The sequence below is a fragment of the Chelonia mydas genome, chromosome 2 (genome assembly GCF_015237465.2).
Source record: "Chelonia mydas isolate rCheMyd1 chromosome 2, rCheMyd1.pri.v2, whole genome shotgun sequence".
NCBI classification, from domain to species: domain Eukaryota; kingdom Metazoa; phylum Chordata; order Testudines; family Cheloniidae; genus Chelonia; species Chelonia mydas.
The window spans coordinates 220,499,150-220,517,168 of NC_057850.1; the positions used below are offsets into that span (position 1 = coordinate 220,499,150).

At 40.2% G+C, this 18,019-nt stretch overlaps 1 protein-coding gene across 5 annotated transcripts in view; it reads right to left on the reverse strand.

The window, feature by feature from the left end:
* RUNDC3B (RUN domain containing 3B) overlaps positions 1-18,019 on the reverse strand; it is a 145,555-nt gene that overhangs the window by 33,827 nt on the left and 93,709 nt on the right. For all 5 annotated transcript variants that reach the window (XM_037890751.2, XM_043541260.1, XM_037890754.2 and 2 more), the window contains one exon: positions 17,141-17,298. In XM_037890751.2, coding sequence (XP_037746679.1) covers positions 17,141-17,298 — 158 coding nt within the window. The remainder of the gene's footprint in view (positions 1-17,140; positions 17,299-18,019) is intronic.

Consider the following 18,019-nt stretch of genomic DNA (forward strand, 5'->3'; position numbering starts at 1 on the left):
AAGAAGGCAGCTTCTTGTGCTCCACACTTTCTTACTGGTTACAGCTTGTAAAGAAATCTGCACATGTAGCTGCAAAAATACCATACCGGCTGCATCACAGCCTGGCCTCTTAAGCACTCTTTCTAGTCCTTCCCTCCAGTGTCTCGTAGAAAATTTTAAAGATTTATTTCTCCTCTTCCAAGCAGAGTCCATTGTCACCAATTCCATGGGGCCTCTGATCTTCTTGGCTACAGCTCCCCTGCAGTATTTTGCACCAGCTATTTTGGCAGAGATACCAGCTGCTTTGGGCTTCAAATTCCTAATTTCTCGTCTAGTTCTAAGAGAAATTTTCTTTCACAATTAATATAAAAACATCCAGTTAGACAAAAATATATCTGCTTTACCATAGCATATCAAGTCTTTGACACACTCAGTACCTTGCCCTGGTGGTGGTGGACACAGATATCTCCTCAAGCCCGCAGCCAAAGCACCAACTGTAGTCCCTGTTGAAAGGAGGCTAGTCAACATAACGTGCTTTGCCTTTGATTAGGTTCTAGGACTAAAACCTTGAGATATAGGAGCTCACTAGCAATCACAACCTATTTAAAACCATTGGAAGAGTGAGTCATGTGGCCTAGAGGTATTGGAGGATTATGGAAGCTTCTAAATCTAATCCTCAACTGTCAGTTCTTCTTCCTTCATTTGAAGAGTAAGGAGTTTTAACAACTGTTTCTAGCAAGCTACAAGAGATCTTAATTTGTTTTTCTTGCAAGTAATAGTTTGCCTTCCACTAGAATGGGAAAAAATATTCCCTCTTTTTCAGTTCAGACACATGAAGTAGGAGTTTCTTACCCATAATTTATTCCTTCTCTTTTAAAAATATTTATGAAGAAATCAGAAAAAGCATAACCTTTCCTTTCATGAGGGATTCCAATACCTTTGAATTTTGTTAATGTGTTTTTGTCATTTAGACATGTTTCTCTTGGGAACAACAGAATCTACTGGTATCAAGTGAAACAAAAACTGGGTGAACTTTGTGGTTGTCAGAAATTAATTCTCTATCTTCCAAAGATACCAGTCACGATAGTGGGAGCTTCTGCAGCATTACCCAACGTTAGAACGGGCCTTCCACATGGATAACCTTGTCCAAGTAGAAATCTGCAAAAAAGCCTGCACGCAAATTTTGTAGTGACACAAGAAAGCACAGACCGATGTCTAAGTGGTAGCCTTACATCTTGCAACAGAAGTTGCCTCTTCCATTCAGAAAACCAGGTAGCAATTGCCTTGGTCAGCAAGCCTTGATGATCATGGGCTCTTTGCATGTAGCTCAGTGAGGCTCCCTGATTCACTCACCTACCTGGCTAGAGAAGCCTTAGATTTCAAAGCTCTTTCAGAACTCTGATACAGGATGAATAAGAGACATGAACTCTTCATTTCTAGCATCCATTTCATAAATGTGTGTAATGCCTTCCTAATATTCAAGGTGTGTAACTTTTTCCCCTCTCATACCTAGAAGATGGACAAAAAAAGGAAGGAACACATCAAGAGCCAGACAAAAGCAAATAAGAATCTTTAAGAGGATTCTTTAGCAAATAAGCATCTTTAGGAGGATTCTTTAGGTGTATTCTCTATGCCATTATCTACGCCGAGGGACGTACTAGCTGCCGCTTCCCACAGCCCATTGGCCGGGCATAGCGAACCAGTGGGAGCTGTGATCGGCCGAACCTGACGACGCGGCAGGTAAACAAACTGTCCCGGCCTGCCAGGGGCTTTCCCTGAACAAGCGGCATCCCAAGTTTGGGAAACGCTGCTCTATGGTACTATCATTTTAGATGCAGTTGTGATAAAAAATAAATAGGCAGATCTTCCTTTTACAATTTCACCTTTAGTACTGAGTGTCAGTGAATGCAATGAGTAATACTGAATGAGCAGTATGGTAATAATAATTAAATAACTGCATTGACTTATTTTGTTTAGGAGAATCCATCCTCAACATACAGGATTCTGAAGACTTTCCACCTTCAAGATCACCAACATTTTCTATAGTTTCAGAGTTATCTGCCAATGATAGCGTTTCAGTCACATCATGTATGTCACACAGCCACAAGAAAAAAAGCAAAAAGAAAAAAACCCCTCCATCATCCAGAAACAACCACAGATAAGTTTATGATAAGAACCAGCAGATTACAAAAAGAGGTAACTGATGAAAAAATTGCCCGGTTTGTTTATACAACAAACTCTCCTTTCCATATGACTGAGAACCCACACTTCATCAACATGATTCAGTCATTAAGACCAGGATACAGTCCACCCAACAGAACAGATGTCCCTGGCAAATTGCTCCATAAAGTGTATGAAAGAGAAATTGAGCAGTGTGCAAAAGGTCTAGCGGGTAAAATTGTCAACCTGAGTCTTGATGGGTGGAGCAATGTCCACAATGATCCTGTTGCATGTGCTTGTGTGACAACAGAAGGGAATGTCTTCCTTACAGAAACAATTGATACATCACTGCAGAATACTTACAAGTAGCAGCAGTAAAAGCTGTAACAAACTGAAAAAAAATTCAAATGTCTAGTACGCAGCTTGGTCACAGACAATGTCACAAATGTATCCAAGATGAGAAGAAATTATTTAGAAGAGAGTCCCAAGCTAATAATATACGGTTGCATGCTCATTTGATGCACCTCCTAGCCAAAAACTTCAGTGTTCCAGAAATAAAGGCTAATGTTGTTGAAATTGCAAAATACTTCCGTAACAACCACTTTGCAGCAGCTGCTCTGAAAAAAGTGGGAGGAACCAAGCTAACTCTCCCACAAGACGTGCGATGGAACTCAGTAGTGGACTGTTTTGAGCACTATATCAAGAACTGGCCTAATCTGATGACCGTTTGTGAACAAAATTGTGAAAACATAGATGGCACTGTCACAGCTAAAGTTCTCAACATGGGGCTTAAGAGAAATGTTGAACACAGGCCGAGTACCCTGAAGCCTATTTCTGTAGCCTTGAACAAAATGCAGGGAAATAGCTGTTTTATTGCTGATGCTGTTGACATTTGGAAGGAACTGAGCGAGATCTTAAAAGAGAAATATGCAATGACAGAGTTAAATTACAAGCATTAAAAAAAAAGGGGGGGGGGGGAGAAAAGGAGGGGGTCAAGCACTATCTCCAGCTCATTTTCTTGCAAATATTCTCAATACTCCGTACCACGGTCAAACCTTAACTGCTGAAGAAGAAGAGTTGGCTATGACATGGACATCCAGCAATTACCCCTCCACAATGCCAACTATAATAAACTTCGGAGCTAAGAGTGAACCATTCAAGAAATATGTTTGCTGATGATGTTTTAAAGAAAGTCACACCAGTGAACTGATGGAAGTCACTTAAGCACTGGGATTCAGAGACTGTTGAAATTGCAGTTGAAATTGTTTGAGACCTGAAAAAGCAGGAAAGCTTGTTTTTCTTTTCCAGATTATGAACAAGCAGGAAAATGAAGGTGAAGACGACTGAGTTAGCTGCAGAAGCCAATATTTTAAGTTTCTCATGTTGACTTGGCTGACACAGTCGATTTAATCTGTTTTTTTAAAAATATATTTCATTTAACTATTTTAGTTAAAAACAATTTTAACAAAAACAAACCTGATTTTAAAAAACTTTAATGTTTAGCTAAATTCAAAAATTCATATGCTCGTTTTGTTAAAATATTCTGTTTGCTGTTGAAGAAAAAAATCCAGAATACTTAATGTTATTGTTTTAGTTAAATAAAACAATTTAAATGTCTGCCTGGTGATGTTCTCCTCCTAATAAAGCATGGCAAGAAAATCCTCCAAATATTAATGATTAACCTGTTGAATTGGAGATAGTTCACCTCCCAATGACTTCATAAATATCTGCTTCAATTATCTTTGTTAAATGAAATAACCAAACAATCATTCATTTTCTGATATAGCTGTAAAACTAATCTGAAAAGTTTTCAAAATAAATCACTTTAAAAATGTATAGTGTGTACTTTCTAAAAATGAAACCTACATCTATCTCTAAGTTGTGAAGAATATGTATTAAGGTTATAACAACCAACAAGAATGCATTTTTATGTAGAAATCCATGATTAAATTAAGTCTTCGTGACTAGTGATTTAAATCAAGATTTAAAAATCAATCAAATGCACCCTGTACCCTCCGCCTGCCGCAGCTGGAAGCTGCGGGGTACCCCCACTGCCCAAGGTGGCTGGGATCTTGGGGGCCCACTGCCTCAGGCAGCAGGGATACCTCACAGCTCCCTGCCACTGTGGGAGGTGGCGGGACCCTGCAGCTCCCAGCTGCCAGGGCTGAAGTCATGGAGGTCTTTGGAAGTCACGGATTCCGTGACTTCCACGACCCCCGGGACAAAAATCGCAGTCTTACTTATCACCATATTATCTTCTACATCTTTGCAAATTGCTTAATTATTTGCTCCATAATCTTTCCGAGTACCGAAGTTAATGTGACTGCTCTGTAATTCCCCGAATTGTCCTTATTCCCTTTTTATAGATTGGCACTATGTTTTCCCTTTTCCAGTCCTCCGGAATCTGTCCTGTCTTCCATGACTTTTTTGAAGATAATCTCTAATGGCTCAGATATCTCCTCAATCAGCTCTTTGAGGATACTAGGATGTATTTCATCAGGTCCTGGTGACTTTAAAACTTACTTACACAAGTTAGATGTCTTCACTTGTTCTTTCCCTATTTTAGCCTCTGACCTGACCTCATTTTCATTGATATTCACTATGTTAAATATCCAATCACTACTAACCTTTTTGGTGAAAACCAAAACAAAATAGTCTTAGCACTTCTGCCATTTCCACATTTTCTGTTATTGTTCCCCCCCACCATTGAGTAACGGGTTTACCCTGTCGTTGGTCTTCCTCTTGCTTCTCATGTATTTGTAGAATTTTTTTTGTAGACAAACGAAAAAAGTAGGTCTAATCCCCCTAGATTTCAGTAAGGCAGTTGATACAGTTCCACATAGAAAATTATTAGTTAAATTGAAGAAGAGGGGGATTAACATGAGAATTCAAAGGTGGATAAAGAACAGTTTAAAGGGAAGACTACAACAGATCATACTGAAAGGTGAACTGTCAGGCTGGAGCGAGGTTACTAATGGAGTTCCTCAGGGATCGGTCTTGGGACCTATCTTATTTGACATTTTTATTACTGACCTTGGCACAAAAAATGTGTGCGTACTAATAAGATTTGCAGATGACACAAAGTTGGGAGGTATAGCCAATATGGAGGAGGACTGTGCTGGGCAGCACAGCATGGAGAATAGGTGACCAGCCCTCTGTGGAGAAAGAAGTGGTTTGGGACTATTTAGAAAAGCTGGATGAGCACAAGTCCATGGGGCCGGATGCGCTGCATCCGGGAGTGCTAAAGGAGTTGGCAGATGTGATTGCAGAGCCATTGGCCATTATCTTTGAAAACTCATGGCGATCGGGGGAAGTCCCGGACAACTGGAAAAAGGCTAATGTAGTGCCCATCTTTAAAAAAGGGAAGAAGGAGGATCCTGGGAACTACAGGCCAGTCAGCCTCACCTCAGTCCCTGGAAAAATCATGGAGCAGGTCCTCAAGGAATCAATTCTGAAGCACTTAGAGGAGAGGAAAGTGATCAGGAACTGTCAGCATGGATTCACCAAGGGGAAGTCATGCCTGATTAATCTAATTGCCTTCTATGACGAGATAACTGGCTCTGTGGATGAGGGGAAAGCAGTGGACATGTTGTTCCTTGACTTTAGCAAAGCTTTTGACACGGTCTCCCACAGTATTCTTGCCAGCAAGTTAAAGAAATATGGGCTGGATGAATGGACTATAAGGTGGATAGAAAGTTGGCTAGATTGTCGGGCTCAACGGGTAGTGATCAATGGCTCCATGTCTAGTTGGCAGCCGGTATCAAGTGGAGTGCCCCAAGGGTTGGTCCTGGGGCCGGTTTTGTTCAATATCTTCATAAACGATCTGGAGGATGGTGTGCATTGCACCCGCAGCAAGTTCTCAGAGGACACTAAACTGGGAGGAGAGGTAGCTACGCTGGAGGGTAGGGATAGGATACAGAGGGACCTAGACAAATTAGAGGATTGGGCCAAAAGAAATCTGATGAGGTTCAACAAGGACAAGTGCAGAGTCCTGCACTTAGGACGGAAGAATCCCATGCACCGCTACAGACTAGGGACCGAATGGCTCGGCAGCAGTTCTGCAGAAAAGGTCCTAGGGGATACAGTGGATGAGAAGCCGGATATGAGTTAACTGTGTGCCCTTGTTGCCAAGAAGGCCAATGGCATTTTGGGATGTATGAGTAGGGGCATTGCCAGCAGATTGAGGGACGTGATCGTTCCCCTCTATTCGACATTGGAGAGGCCTCATCTGGAGTACTGTGTCCAGTTTTGGGCCCCACAATACAAGAAGGATGAGGAAAAATTGGAAAGAGTCCAGCGGAGGGCAACAAAAATGATTAGGGGACTGGAAAACATGACTTATGAGGAGAGGCTGAGGGAACTGGGATTGTTTAGTCTACGGAAGAGAAGAATGAGGGGGGATTTGATAGCTGCTTTCAACTACCTGAAAGGGGGTTCCAAAGAGGATGGATCTAGACTGTTCTCATTAGTAGCTGATGACAGAACAAGGAGTAATGGTCTCAAGTTGCAGTGGGGGAGGTTTAGGTTGGATATTAGGAAAAACTTTGTCATTAGGAGGGTGGTGAAGCACTGGAATGCGTTACCTAGGGAGGTGGTGGAATCTCCTTCCTTAGATATTTTTAAGGTCAGGCTTGACAAAGCCCTGGCTGAGATGATTTAGTTGGAGATTGGTCCTGCTCTGAGCAGGGGGTTGGACTAGATGACCTTCTGAGGTCCCTTCCAACCCTGATATTCTATGATCATACAAGAACATCTGGATGACCTTGTAAACTGAAATAATAGAAATGGGATTAAATGTAATAGTGGAAAGTCATGCATTTATGGACTAACAACAAGAATTTTTGCTATAAACTGCAGATTTATCAGTTAGAAGCAACAAAGGAGGAGAAAGATCGGGGTGTTTTAGTTGATCACAGGAGGTTTATGAGCCATCAATATGATACAGCCATGAAAAAGGCTAGTGCAGTCCTAGGATGCGTCAGGTGAGGTATTTCCAATAGAGACAGGGAAATGTTAGTACCATTATACAAGGCACGGCTGAGACCTCATCTGGAATACTGTGTGCAGTTCTGGTCTCCCATGTTTAAGAAAGATGAATTCAAACTTGAACATATGCAGAGAAGGGCTACTAGGATGAACCAAGGAACGGAAAACCTACCTTATAATAGGAGACTCAAAGAGCTTGGCTTGTTTAGCCTAAGCAAAAGAAGGCTGAGGGGAGATAGGATTGCTCTCTATAAACACATTAGAGGGAGAGGACTTTAAATCATGATTTGAGGACTTCAGTAACTCAGCCAGAAGTTAGGGGTCTATTTCAGAAGTGGATGGGTGAGGTTCTGTGGCCTGCAGTGTGCAAGAGGTCAGACTAGACTAGAGGATCACGATGGTCCCTTTTGACCTTAAAGTGTATGATTCTAACTATGGCACCTGGCATGGGCTTAGTTAATAACTATATTGTATCACTATTTCTCAAAAACAATACTCCCATGATTTTTCCCCCCATCTAAGTAGCATATTCAGTGTAAATAGTGTATATGCAAAAATAACAGAAAAAGTGTAGTTCATTTACAAAAAAAGTATAAGTAGAACTATTAATAGTTGATGTATGTTTACTGATAATTTTCAATACAAGAGGCAACATACTGTATCTACTGAAAGTAAAATTAGTGCAGTATAAAGAAAAACATTGTTAACATCTTACTGTACAAATCCTAAAATTACAGATTAATAGTATAAAACTTATCCATGTTAAACCTTTTTTCCCCATAAGCGTACATTAAGGAGTAATATGGTTACAATATTAATGAAGATCACATTACAGGATTAAAATGCTAGTGACTTTGCAGCATTAACAACTCAGGCTAAATTTGAACAAGTGGTCTACACTTACTCTATTACTAATCTTCTGAGGCATGCAGTCCCATCCCCTCTTTTCTATGTAATAGAATTTTCAGGTCCTCCCTTCATAGAAATTAAAAGACCATTCCCAAGCAGGAGAGTTTAAGGATCAAAATATCAATATTTTGTAGGCAAAGAGATTCTAAAAAACTGCCTTGCCAAAATGAGTAACTGTTTTGTCAGAGTCCAGATTGTCAGTAAATACTGACTAAGGAGGAAAATCTAGGAATCCGCACAACACTTGTCCTTTGTGGGAATGTACCTTTCATGAGTGATTGAAGTGACTTTTTTACCCCCAGCCAAATGTGCTCTGAGGCATTCAAAAGGCAGATGTTTTTGATTATCCATTTTGAAAGGCCTTGCTTATAGATTATGGTTAAGTCTAGTACACTTATCTAAAAATTCTAGAAGCAGGATACATATTGTATAACTAGGACAGTTTATCAAATGTTAAACTTCTGAGTGAGATATAATAGCCTTCTTGCTATTCTGTTTATGTAAAATATTCTCACCTCTGGAAGAAAGAGGAGAAAAAAAATACTACCATGAAAATGACTGACTGAAGTGGAAGCTGAAAGACAACTTGTGAAGGAAGAGGGAATTTGTATATACTGTCACCTTGTTATGGCAATCTATATATAAACTGATCTATAGGAAGCACTTTCAAAATTCTCTCATTCATCAGGCAGCCAACACGATAAAGAAAAAACACCGTAAAAGGAGAAATTGAATCTACATTTACACATTGAAAAAGCGACATTCAGAAAAATCAAGGCAAGTAACTCAGCATACTAAATAAAAACATAAGGAACTGAGGGAAGACCAGAAGTCAGTACAAAGGAATTAAAATAGACATTGCCAACCTGAAAAGAATGTGTCTGAAAAAAGGAAAATGTTTCTAATGTAAATTGAATTTACACAACCCGTCTCCCAAAAGGGATTTAGAGAAAGGAGGATTAGTATTCTGAATTTTGCCATAGTAGGAAATGAATTTAGCAGCAAGATCAAATACTGAACTGTATCCGCCAATTTGTGTGGAGTGAAGAAATAAAGTAATTAAGTAGTTAGCTAGGCAAACTGAGTTTATTATACTGAAACTGTTTAAGGAATGAATTTCCTTTGAGAATCTTGCAAGAAGAATCCCTTAAAAAATGGACAGTAAGAAGTGCTATATCCATATTAAAAAGATTCTTTACCTATTGCTCCAGAGAATTTAGCATTCCTAGAAAGATAAGATTACGAAGGCCATGGTAACCCAGACTTAACAGTGATGTGGGGGTGAAAGAATATGGTACAAAAATTAAACAGGGCGTTGACTCAGTACCAGAATAACCATATATTTCTTGACAATGGTTCTGTTACCCATCTTTTGGACAAGATGAAGACAGATGTCTCCCCCAAAGGTACAGAAAAAACAAAGTCTTCAAAAACTGATGCAAAACAAGTTCTTGCTAGAATAAGTTGCAACATAAAAAGCTCCTGATAATGGACATTCAAAATCCTTTGTACTTTCCAGCATGATCAAGAATACCACCCTAGGGTTATTATATTTTGGTTTTGCTGTCCTCATATGGAGATGTTCGTAATATAGAGTAGTGTTTATGGTTCCTTTTTTAATTTCCCTGCTCATTCCTAAAACACTGAACAGGAATATGATAGTTTAACTGCCTTTTCCTTCAACAGAATGAAAAACATTTTAAGGAAGGAGAGGATGAACTTTTAGTGTCCATAATGGTCCTCTTAATTTTAGTGTCCTCTTAATTAATAATTGAGCTGTTAGCAACTCATAGGTTATAGTGCAGGGGGATTCAGTTATTTTTCATCTAGGACTTCTTGTATTTTTATGCTTTTCTTATTTTGATTAAAATGTGTTCTACCAAAAAAAATTAAAAGGGTCAAATTATACCCTTCACTTGTATATACAGAGCAGTGGACCTGGAGGACACAATTAGGAATGCCACCCATGCTGCACCGTTACCTTCAATCTCATGGAAGACCACAGCAGAGGATCAGGATCCATCCATAAAGAGAAGTAAAACAAAAATCTGTATACTGCAGACAGATAATTACAAATCATGCACACAGAGGGAAGTGAGGAATAGGATTTTTACAATGTTATTTTAATTATTATAGTGCTAGGAATCTGTATTTCCAACTACTCACTGTTCACAGATTCTTCTACAAACAGGAACTAACACTTTAAAACATGTGCTATTCTTTCTGGCCTGGACCCTCAAGATGTTCTTGATAGGTGGTAAAATCAAATGGGGAGGTGGAGAGTCAGTCATTGGAAGAGATTTTTAGTTCCCCCTTCTAGGAAGACAAGGTTTCGGCTTTTTTACAATAGGCATTATTTATCTATCTTCAAGAAACTCTTGACTATGCAAATATCACCTTTATCAACTGGTCTCTAACCTTCCTTTTTGGTAAGACTGAAAAAGCAAGACAGACAACTCTGGCAATACACTGAATGATAAAGCTTAAGCATTCGTACACATTTATTTAGATCCATCAGCATCTTTTGGAACATTTGACTGCAAGGTATTGCCAATGCTTCTGCAGACTATAGCTGGGATATATGGAGCAGCTTAGATACTTTGTTTGTATTTTCTTTTGGAGAAAAACAAGAGATCAACACTGGGTAAATGCTGAGAGTGCTCATGCAGACATACAAAGGATTCCAGTTCATTATCCCTTCTATCTAATGCGTACATAAGCTTCCTGAGGAGACAAGCAGGCATTATAGACTGAAGCATGTAGATGATGTCCATATGTAGATGAATTTCTCATCTCCTTTTCACAGGATCTGGATAAGGCAATTGTTTGGCTTCCAGTGTCAACAAATTGTTGCTGGGATAAGACCTAGCTTGCTGAAGCACAACCTGGATAAAATGGGGGTTTATGATGATGTGTCAAAAAAGCAACTGTAGAAAATAGCCGTTACCAACTCTCCAGTCAGCAGCAGCCATCAGTGCTGGTGAGAAAGCTGTAATCTTTTCTTTCAGATGCAAACCTACCCATAGATCCATGCTTTTCCCACCTCTGTAGTGGATTACTGCAATTTACATTGATCAACAAGCGAAGACCACTTGGAAATGTCAGTGAATATAAAATACATCTGTGGGCTTTCATTAGCTGTGCTTCTCACAGGGAATATAGTAAGCCTGTTCTTTGTGATCTACATGGGCTTGCATTTGTTTCTGGAAATAATTCATGCAACTTGTTTTGATGTACAAAATTTCTACATGATTTGGGTCCCAGCTACCTTAGACTACCCATCTCTGTGATACTATGGCAGTTCAGATCAACTGAGCTGCTCAAGTTTACAAGCCTCCAGGCTAAAGAAGAGCTGAGGGCAGGATGATTTTAATAGAAATCAACTGCGGTGGTATTAAAGAATCATAGATACTAAGGTCAGAAGGGACCATCATGATCATCTAGTCCGACCTCCTGCACAACGCAGGCCACAGAATCTCATCCACCCACTCCTGCGAAAAACCTCTCACCTATGTCTGAGCTACTGAAGTCCTCAAATCGTGGTTTAAAGACTTCAAGGAGCAAAGAATCCTCCAGCAAGTGACCCATGCCCCATGCTACAGAGGAAGGCGAAAAACCTCCAGGGGCTGTTCCAATCTGTCCTGGAGGAAAATTCCTTCCCGACTCCAAATATGGCGATCAGCTAAACCCTGAGCATATGGGCAAGATTCACCAGCCAGATACCCAGGAAAGAATTTTCTGTAGTAACTAAGATCCCACCCCCATCTAACATCCCATCACAGGCCATTGGGCCTATTTACCATTCAAAAACCAGTCGGAGAACACTTCAATCTCTTTGGTCACTCGATTACAGACCTAAAAGTGGCAATTCTTCAACAAAAAAACTTCAGAAACAGACTCCAACGAGAGACTGCGGAATTGGAATTAATTTGCAAACTGGATACAATTAACTTAGGCTTGAATAAAGACTGGGAGTGGATGGGTCATTACACAAAGTAAAACTATTTCCTCATGTTTATTCTCTCTGTGTGTTAGCAATATGTTAATATGAGCCATGGGCAGAGCCATTATGTAATCTTTTAGACCGTTGGCTTATTGTGCTTATCTTGTCTTGCTGCTAGAACCTATCCAGGGTCTTGGGAAAACCTGTCCCCATAACTTCTCTCTGCCCAATAAGCACCCTATATAATTTATTGTAATCAATTGTTCTGCCGTGTCTCTGAGCCTAATAAGCAAAGTGACACTCGGCCAGCGCCGTGCCTAATAAACTCCTGTGCTTGACTCTACACGGTGTGGATTACTGTTCCTTCACATGTCATCTCCAAGACAGCTCAAACTTCACGTACACAGAAGGTGAAAGCAAGAAATTTATAATTCACCTAAAAGATGTTTTGAATCTCACATATACGAAGTGTGACACTGTATGGAATCTGGGAAACACTTGAGGATATTATGACCATTATATGGTAAAATTGCAATGAGGGGAGTTGTGCCAGTTATGCCATGTAAAATATCTGAAAAAATGTTATAATTTGCCAACTATGATAATCACATTTCTGTGTTTGTATCACCTTTGTATTATGGGTTATAGATATGTATGTATGTCTGTATTACAAAACTTGTGCTATGCTTCTGGGTGACACTCCCAGACAGTTTGGCATCAGTACTGCCTAGCTTGTTTGATGGCCCATTAAGGACCATCAGCTATACAACTGACCCATTGAGAGAAGACAAGGAATACACCTTATGACTCATCAAGGCATGCAGGGGCATGCCTATGGACAGAAAAGGCTTCCAAGCCATGTGCTGGGCAGCTTGTGTTTGAAACAAAGGAAGCACAAGCTGCATGACAAAAAACTGTAAAAGACCGCTCCATCTTGTCTTCAATACTGCTTCTTACCTCTGGAGGAACTTTGCTACAAACCGAAGCTCTGAACAAAGGACTGAATCACCCATCCATGCTGTGTATGTATTCCAGAGGGACTTTCAAGCCAACTAACTCACCAGTACTGCTAAGAACCTGATGGACTTTGAAGTCTTTGTATGTATGTAACTGTTTTACCATTTAACCTCTCTCTTCTTGTTCTTGCTTTTTTCTTTATAATAAACCTTTCGTTTTAGACACTAAAGGATTGGCTGGCAGTGTGGTATTTTGGGTAAGATCCAAACCTATACTGATCAAGTAACGTGGTTGACACTTTGGGATCAGAAAAATATTTTGTATATGTAAGCAGAGTTTTAAATAACTTCTCACTGTACTGGACCTAGGTGCTGACTGGGAGCCAGAGGACTGGAATGCAACAACAGGGGCTGTATGATTTCTTTTTTTGCTTCTTGATAACCAGTGTGGGGATCAGAAGCACAGTTGGTGACTGGTTGGAGAGTTTAACTTCAGTGTTACCCACCAGTCTTGGTAGTATCTGCTCTCCCTTTTGCAGCCTGCCCTGACGTTGGCATTTCCAGGGAGGGCTGCCCGAGGCACCGCGGTCACACAGGAGACACTTTTGTGTACACCCCAGCTAGGGGTAATCTTCAAAGAAGGGGAAAAAGTATTGGAATAGAGAACTCACAACCCACAAATTACTTCTCCCCCATCTCTACTCACAGCAGCTACAACGCTTGAAAGAAAAAAGGAAGCTTTTGAAATTAGGGGAAGGGGTCTTAGCTGGAAAGCCTTTCGGCTAGTACAGACTGCTGTAAGCTTTTGGGTGAGGGAAAAAAAAAACACCTTTGACATTGGTGTTTTCAAGGTCACTTAGCTTGGCAAAATTTAGGAATTAGCTTGCATTTTTAACATTTATTTTGTAACCAATCCTCACTGATATGCCTTATCACTTATAATCACTGAAAATCTCCCCCTATATATTTAATAAACTTGTTTTGTTGTTTTATCTAAAAAAGTGTGTTTGATTGAAGTGTTGGGAAATTTCTACTCAGGTCAACAGGGCTGGTGCATACTCATTGCCCTTTGTTGGAATGATTGACTAATTATGAACTTGTACCATCCAGTGGGTTACTGAACAGTACAAGACACATTTCAGGGGTGGGGTGGGGTATAAGGTTGGGACTGAAGGATATGCAGGTGTCACACTGTATCTATTCATGGCTGGCTGGGTATAGCATTCATATATTCATCTGGGAGTGACTTTACATGCTGTTAACTAGCAAAGGAGAGTAAAAGGCATCCAGGCTGGAGAGCTAAGGGACAACAGTTCAGGTTGCACCCTGGGGAATGTCACACCCAGAAAAAATATAGCAGTTGCTATCTGGAAATAGGAACAGAATACATAATAAATAGGAGCTGGCACATTAAGCTGACTCAAGAAGAGGCCCTTCATAAGTCCACTGTGTAGTGCACTGTTCTTAAAATAAGCAACCTTCACCTCTCATAGCACTACATCTTTATCTTTTACAGCTGATCCTTTTGTATCCTCCATGGACAATTTCAGATTTAGCACACACTTCCAAAATACCTTTTAAAAATATTCTTGAATAAAGGCAAGGAAATGGAAAGCCAAATGTTTCAAATTGGAGCACACAACTGTTTAAAAGACCAAGATCAAAGGCAACCTAAAACGTATTTAGCCTTATTTTCAGCTGTAATAAAATGGTAATAAGCTAAAGCAGTGAAATTCACTACTTCAGCAAAACCATTAGAGCAGAATAGTTTCATTAAAAGGAAAACAGACTATTTTAATAATATAGTAGCACTTTTCATTAATATAACAAAGGGCCTTAAAACAGAGATCTGAAGGTGCTTTACAAACTTTAATAGGTTCTGCCTCAACACCTATATGAATTAGGGAAGTATTACCATCCCAAGCTTGTTTATGGCAATTAGGAAAAGAAACTGCAGCACACATTTCACTACTTCAATATGCTAATAGTGAGTATGGGGGGAGATGAGGAAGGACATAAAACTAAAATACCTGTCCGTACTTGGAGTTCTATAAACACAGGTTCGACCATTTCAAAATGTTAACAGCAACTGGCCAAATTAATGCTTTAATGTAGGCAAACTAAGGTAACAAGGCTGCCTAGGTGCCCTACCAGCTCAGTTTCTGTTTAAGTATGAAGCAAAGATCAAGGATGGGCAAATATGGAGAAAATATGTTTAAAGAATGCCAGTTGCTGCTAGTTTTCACCCTCAGGTTCCTCCCCCAAGTCATTTCTTCTGCCCTTCCTCTAACTCTCTGGGCTGAGTAACTAAAATTGTTAGTCTCTAAGGTGCCACAAGTACTCCTTTTATTTTTGGGAGAGTAGATCTGACAGATTTGCTGCATTCACAACATTAATTTGTGTAAAATTGTACATGGATCTCTAAATAGCTGCCTTACATTTATGAAAGGAGACTTAGCCCAGAGCCCCAACAATGGCATCTCAAATGGCCATATAAGGCAGGATTTTTTTGTCTTAAAAAGCACCACATCATCGTACTCCAGAATCTAAACTAGCTAATACTCCTGAGCACCCATAACTCCAGTGGAAATCAGTTGGAATAACAGATGTTTAGTACCTTCAAATATCAAACTAGACCAAAGTTAGCACCCTCAAAATCAGGAGCCACTTTTGAAAGTTTTCCTCTAGGAGATGAAAGACCAGTTATTAGCCACAACTTCTAAACTGTGGGTCAGTACTAGAATTTTACTACAGGCACTTCTCACAAAGCTTGCAGCCAGACTCTCTCTAGTCTGGATCAGAGAAAATGAAGGGGGGGGGGGGGGACCCTCTAGGAACCTTTAAATCATCACAAATGAAATACAAATTATTCTGTGAAACTCAGCCGGGATACACAAGTTACAAACATCAGCAGTTCCCTGATCTAATAGAAGGTAGAAGAAAAACATTTTTTTTTAATTAACTATACACCTTTAAATGCATACAGAGTGAGATTCAGGGCTGCACCTCTAAGAGGCACAGCCCAGGAGAAGCCTAAGGTGCCTTTAAAGCCACGCTTGAAATCTCCCAGATTCTAGGCTACTCCAGGAGCCAGAGTGGACACTGGTGTAATTTATGACTGAGCTGGGGACACTGCCCAGAATCTCCACAGTGCTATGTGCTATTGCCCTGCCCATCACCCAGCTATATCCCAGCATACCCCTATGTCAGAGCTCACAAAATGTCTTCAGAAGAGATCTTGAGGCTGTTGTCCTTATTTCCTTTCCCTGGGGGAATTATCCCATCGGGAATTATCCCATCGCTGGAGGCAGGTTACCAGACCCAGAGAAGGATGGTTCAGTGGTTAGGGCCCTAGACTGGAATTTGGAGACCCAGGTTTAGTTTTTGCTCCACAAGAGACTTCCCACGTGACCTTAGTAAGTCATTGAATCTCTGTGTCTCGTTTCCACATCTCTAAAATGGGGATGATAGTACTTCTGTACTTCACAGGGATGATGTGAGGATAAATACATTAAAAATTGTGAGGCTCTCAGATGCTATAGTAATGGGAGCCACATAAGTACTTAAGATAGATGAATTAAAGCCCCTTTATGTTACTCCAGCCCTTTTACCAGACATAAAAGTATGGGTGAGAAGCCCAGGGTGTGTCAAATAACGAAGCCCTCAGCTCTAGCAGAATTGCTTCTAGTGTTTCAGCGCACCATACAGACAGAATAGAATAGTAAAGCAGGAGTCTCTGAAGGTGTATTTGTGAAGGAGAAACACCGTTTTCCCCCAATAAATGAAAATCTTACTACAGCCAAAATAATGTTTTGCCTCCCACAAAATGTTTTGCATTACAGAACTTAAACATACTAGTGATAAAATGCAGTATAGCAATTTTAATTAAAAAAATGCATGATGAAATAGGAATAACTATTTTCAATTAAGCTGTCTTAGATCTTTAAGTAGTTGCTTTTTTAAATTTTTTACAATTTTAGTATTCTATATACTATTGCAGGGCAGCTGTCTTTGAATATAAAATTTGTCAGCTGATGAAAAATTGTTCTACATTTATAAAAAGGAGAACTACTTCAATTTCTTCAAGATTAAGTCTTACTTGTTTTCATGGGACCAGAAATTCATATAAATTGTACAGGAAAATACAGGAATCCAGAGAGATTATGTTACTACTCTAGCCAAGTTTTTCCATCACAGTCTAACTTACAGCTGGTCCTGCAGCTCTACAATTATATACTCCAGCTGTTCCTTCTCCATTTTATGGGCTAGATCCATATCTTCAATCCTCTGTAGCAGTAGTTTGTTTTGTGAGACAGATTCAGCCAGCTGGGTTTCTCTGAGGCGTACTAGCTCTTCAAGATAACCCTGAAAATGCAGAAACAAACAAAAACCTTTAGTGAATCAGAAATGGTTACTCACTGTATGCAGTAACTGTGGTTCTTTGACATGTGTCCCCCTATGGGTGCTCCACTCCAGGTGCGCTGGCATCCCCTACACCTTTGATTGAAGATTTCGCATAGCAGTGTCCATTAAGCCCATGCATGTGTATTACTCAATTTTGTGCTCCGTGCTGTTATATAGCACCGCACGGGTGAACCAACCTCAGTTCCTCCTGTACTGCAAAGCTTCACAGCAGAGAACTCCAAAGCAGAGAGGAAGGAAGGTAGTTAATGAATCATCCAAAGGAAGACAAATCTCAAAGAACCAGTTACTGCACAGGGTGAGTAACCTGCACAGAGCGAGTAACCATTTCTTTTTCTTCAAGTAGCGTCCCTATGGGTACTCAAGTCTAGATGACTAACGAGGTTTCCTCTGAGGAGGAGGCGGCGTCAACATCATCGAGTCCAATATCAAAGAAAATATAGCTAAGCCAAACACAGCATTGGAAGCAGAGTCCTGAGCAGTGTTCCCTCTAATTTTTCCCACCCATGTGTGGAATGAATTTAGTTATGTGCACCACTATGGAGGTGATGTGTGACACATAACAAATTCATGTGGTGAGGTTGGGGAGGGGGGCTGGACCATGGTTGGGGTTCGGAGTGTGGGAGGGGGCTCAGGGCTGGGGCAGAAGGTTGGGTGCAGGGGG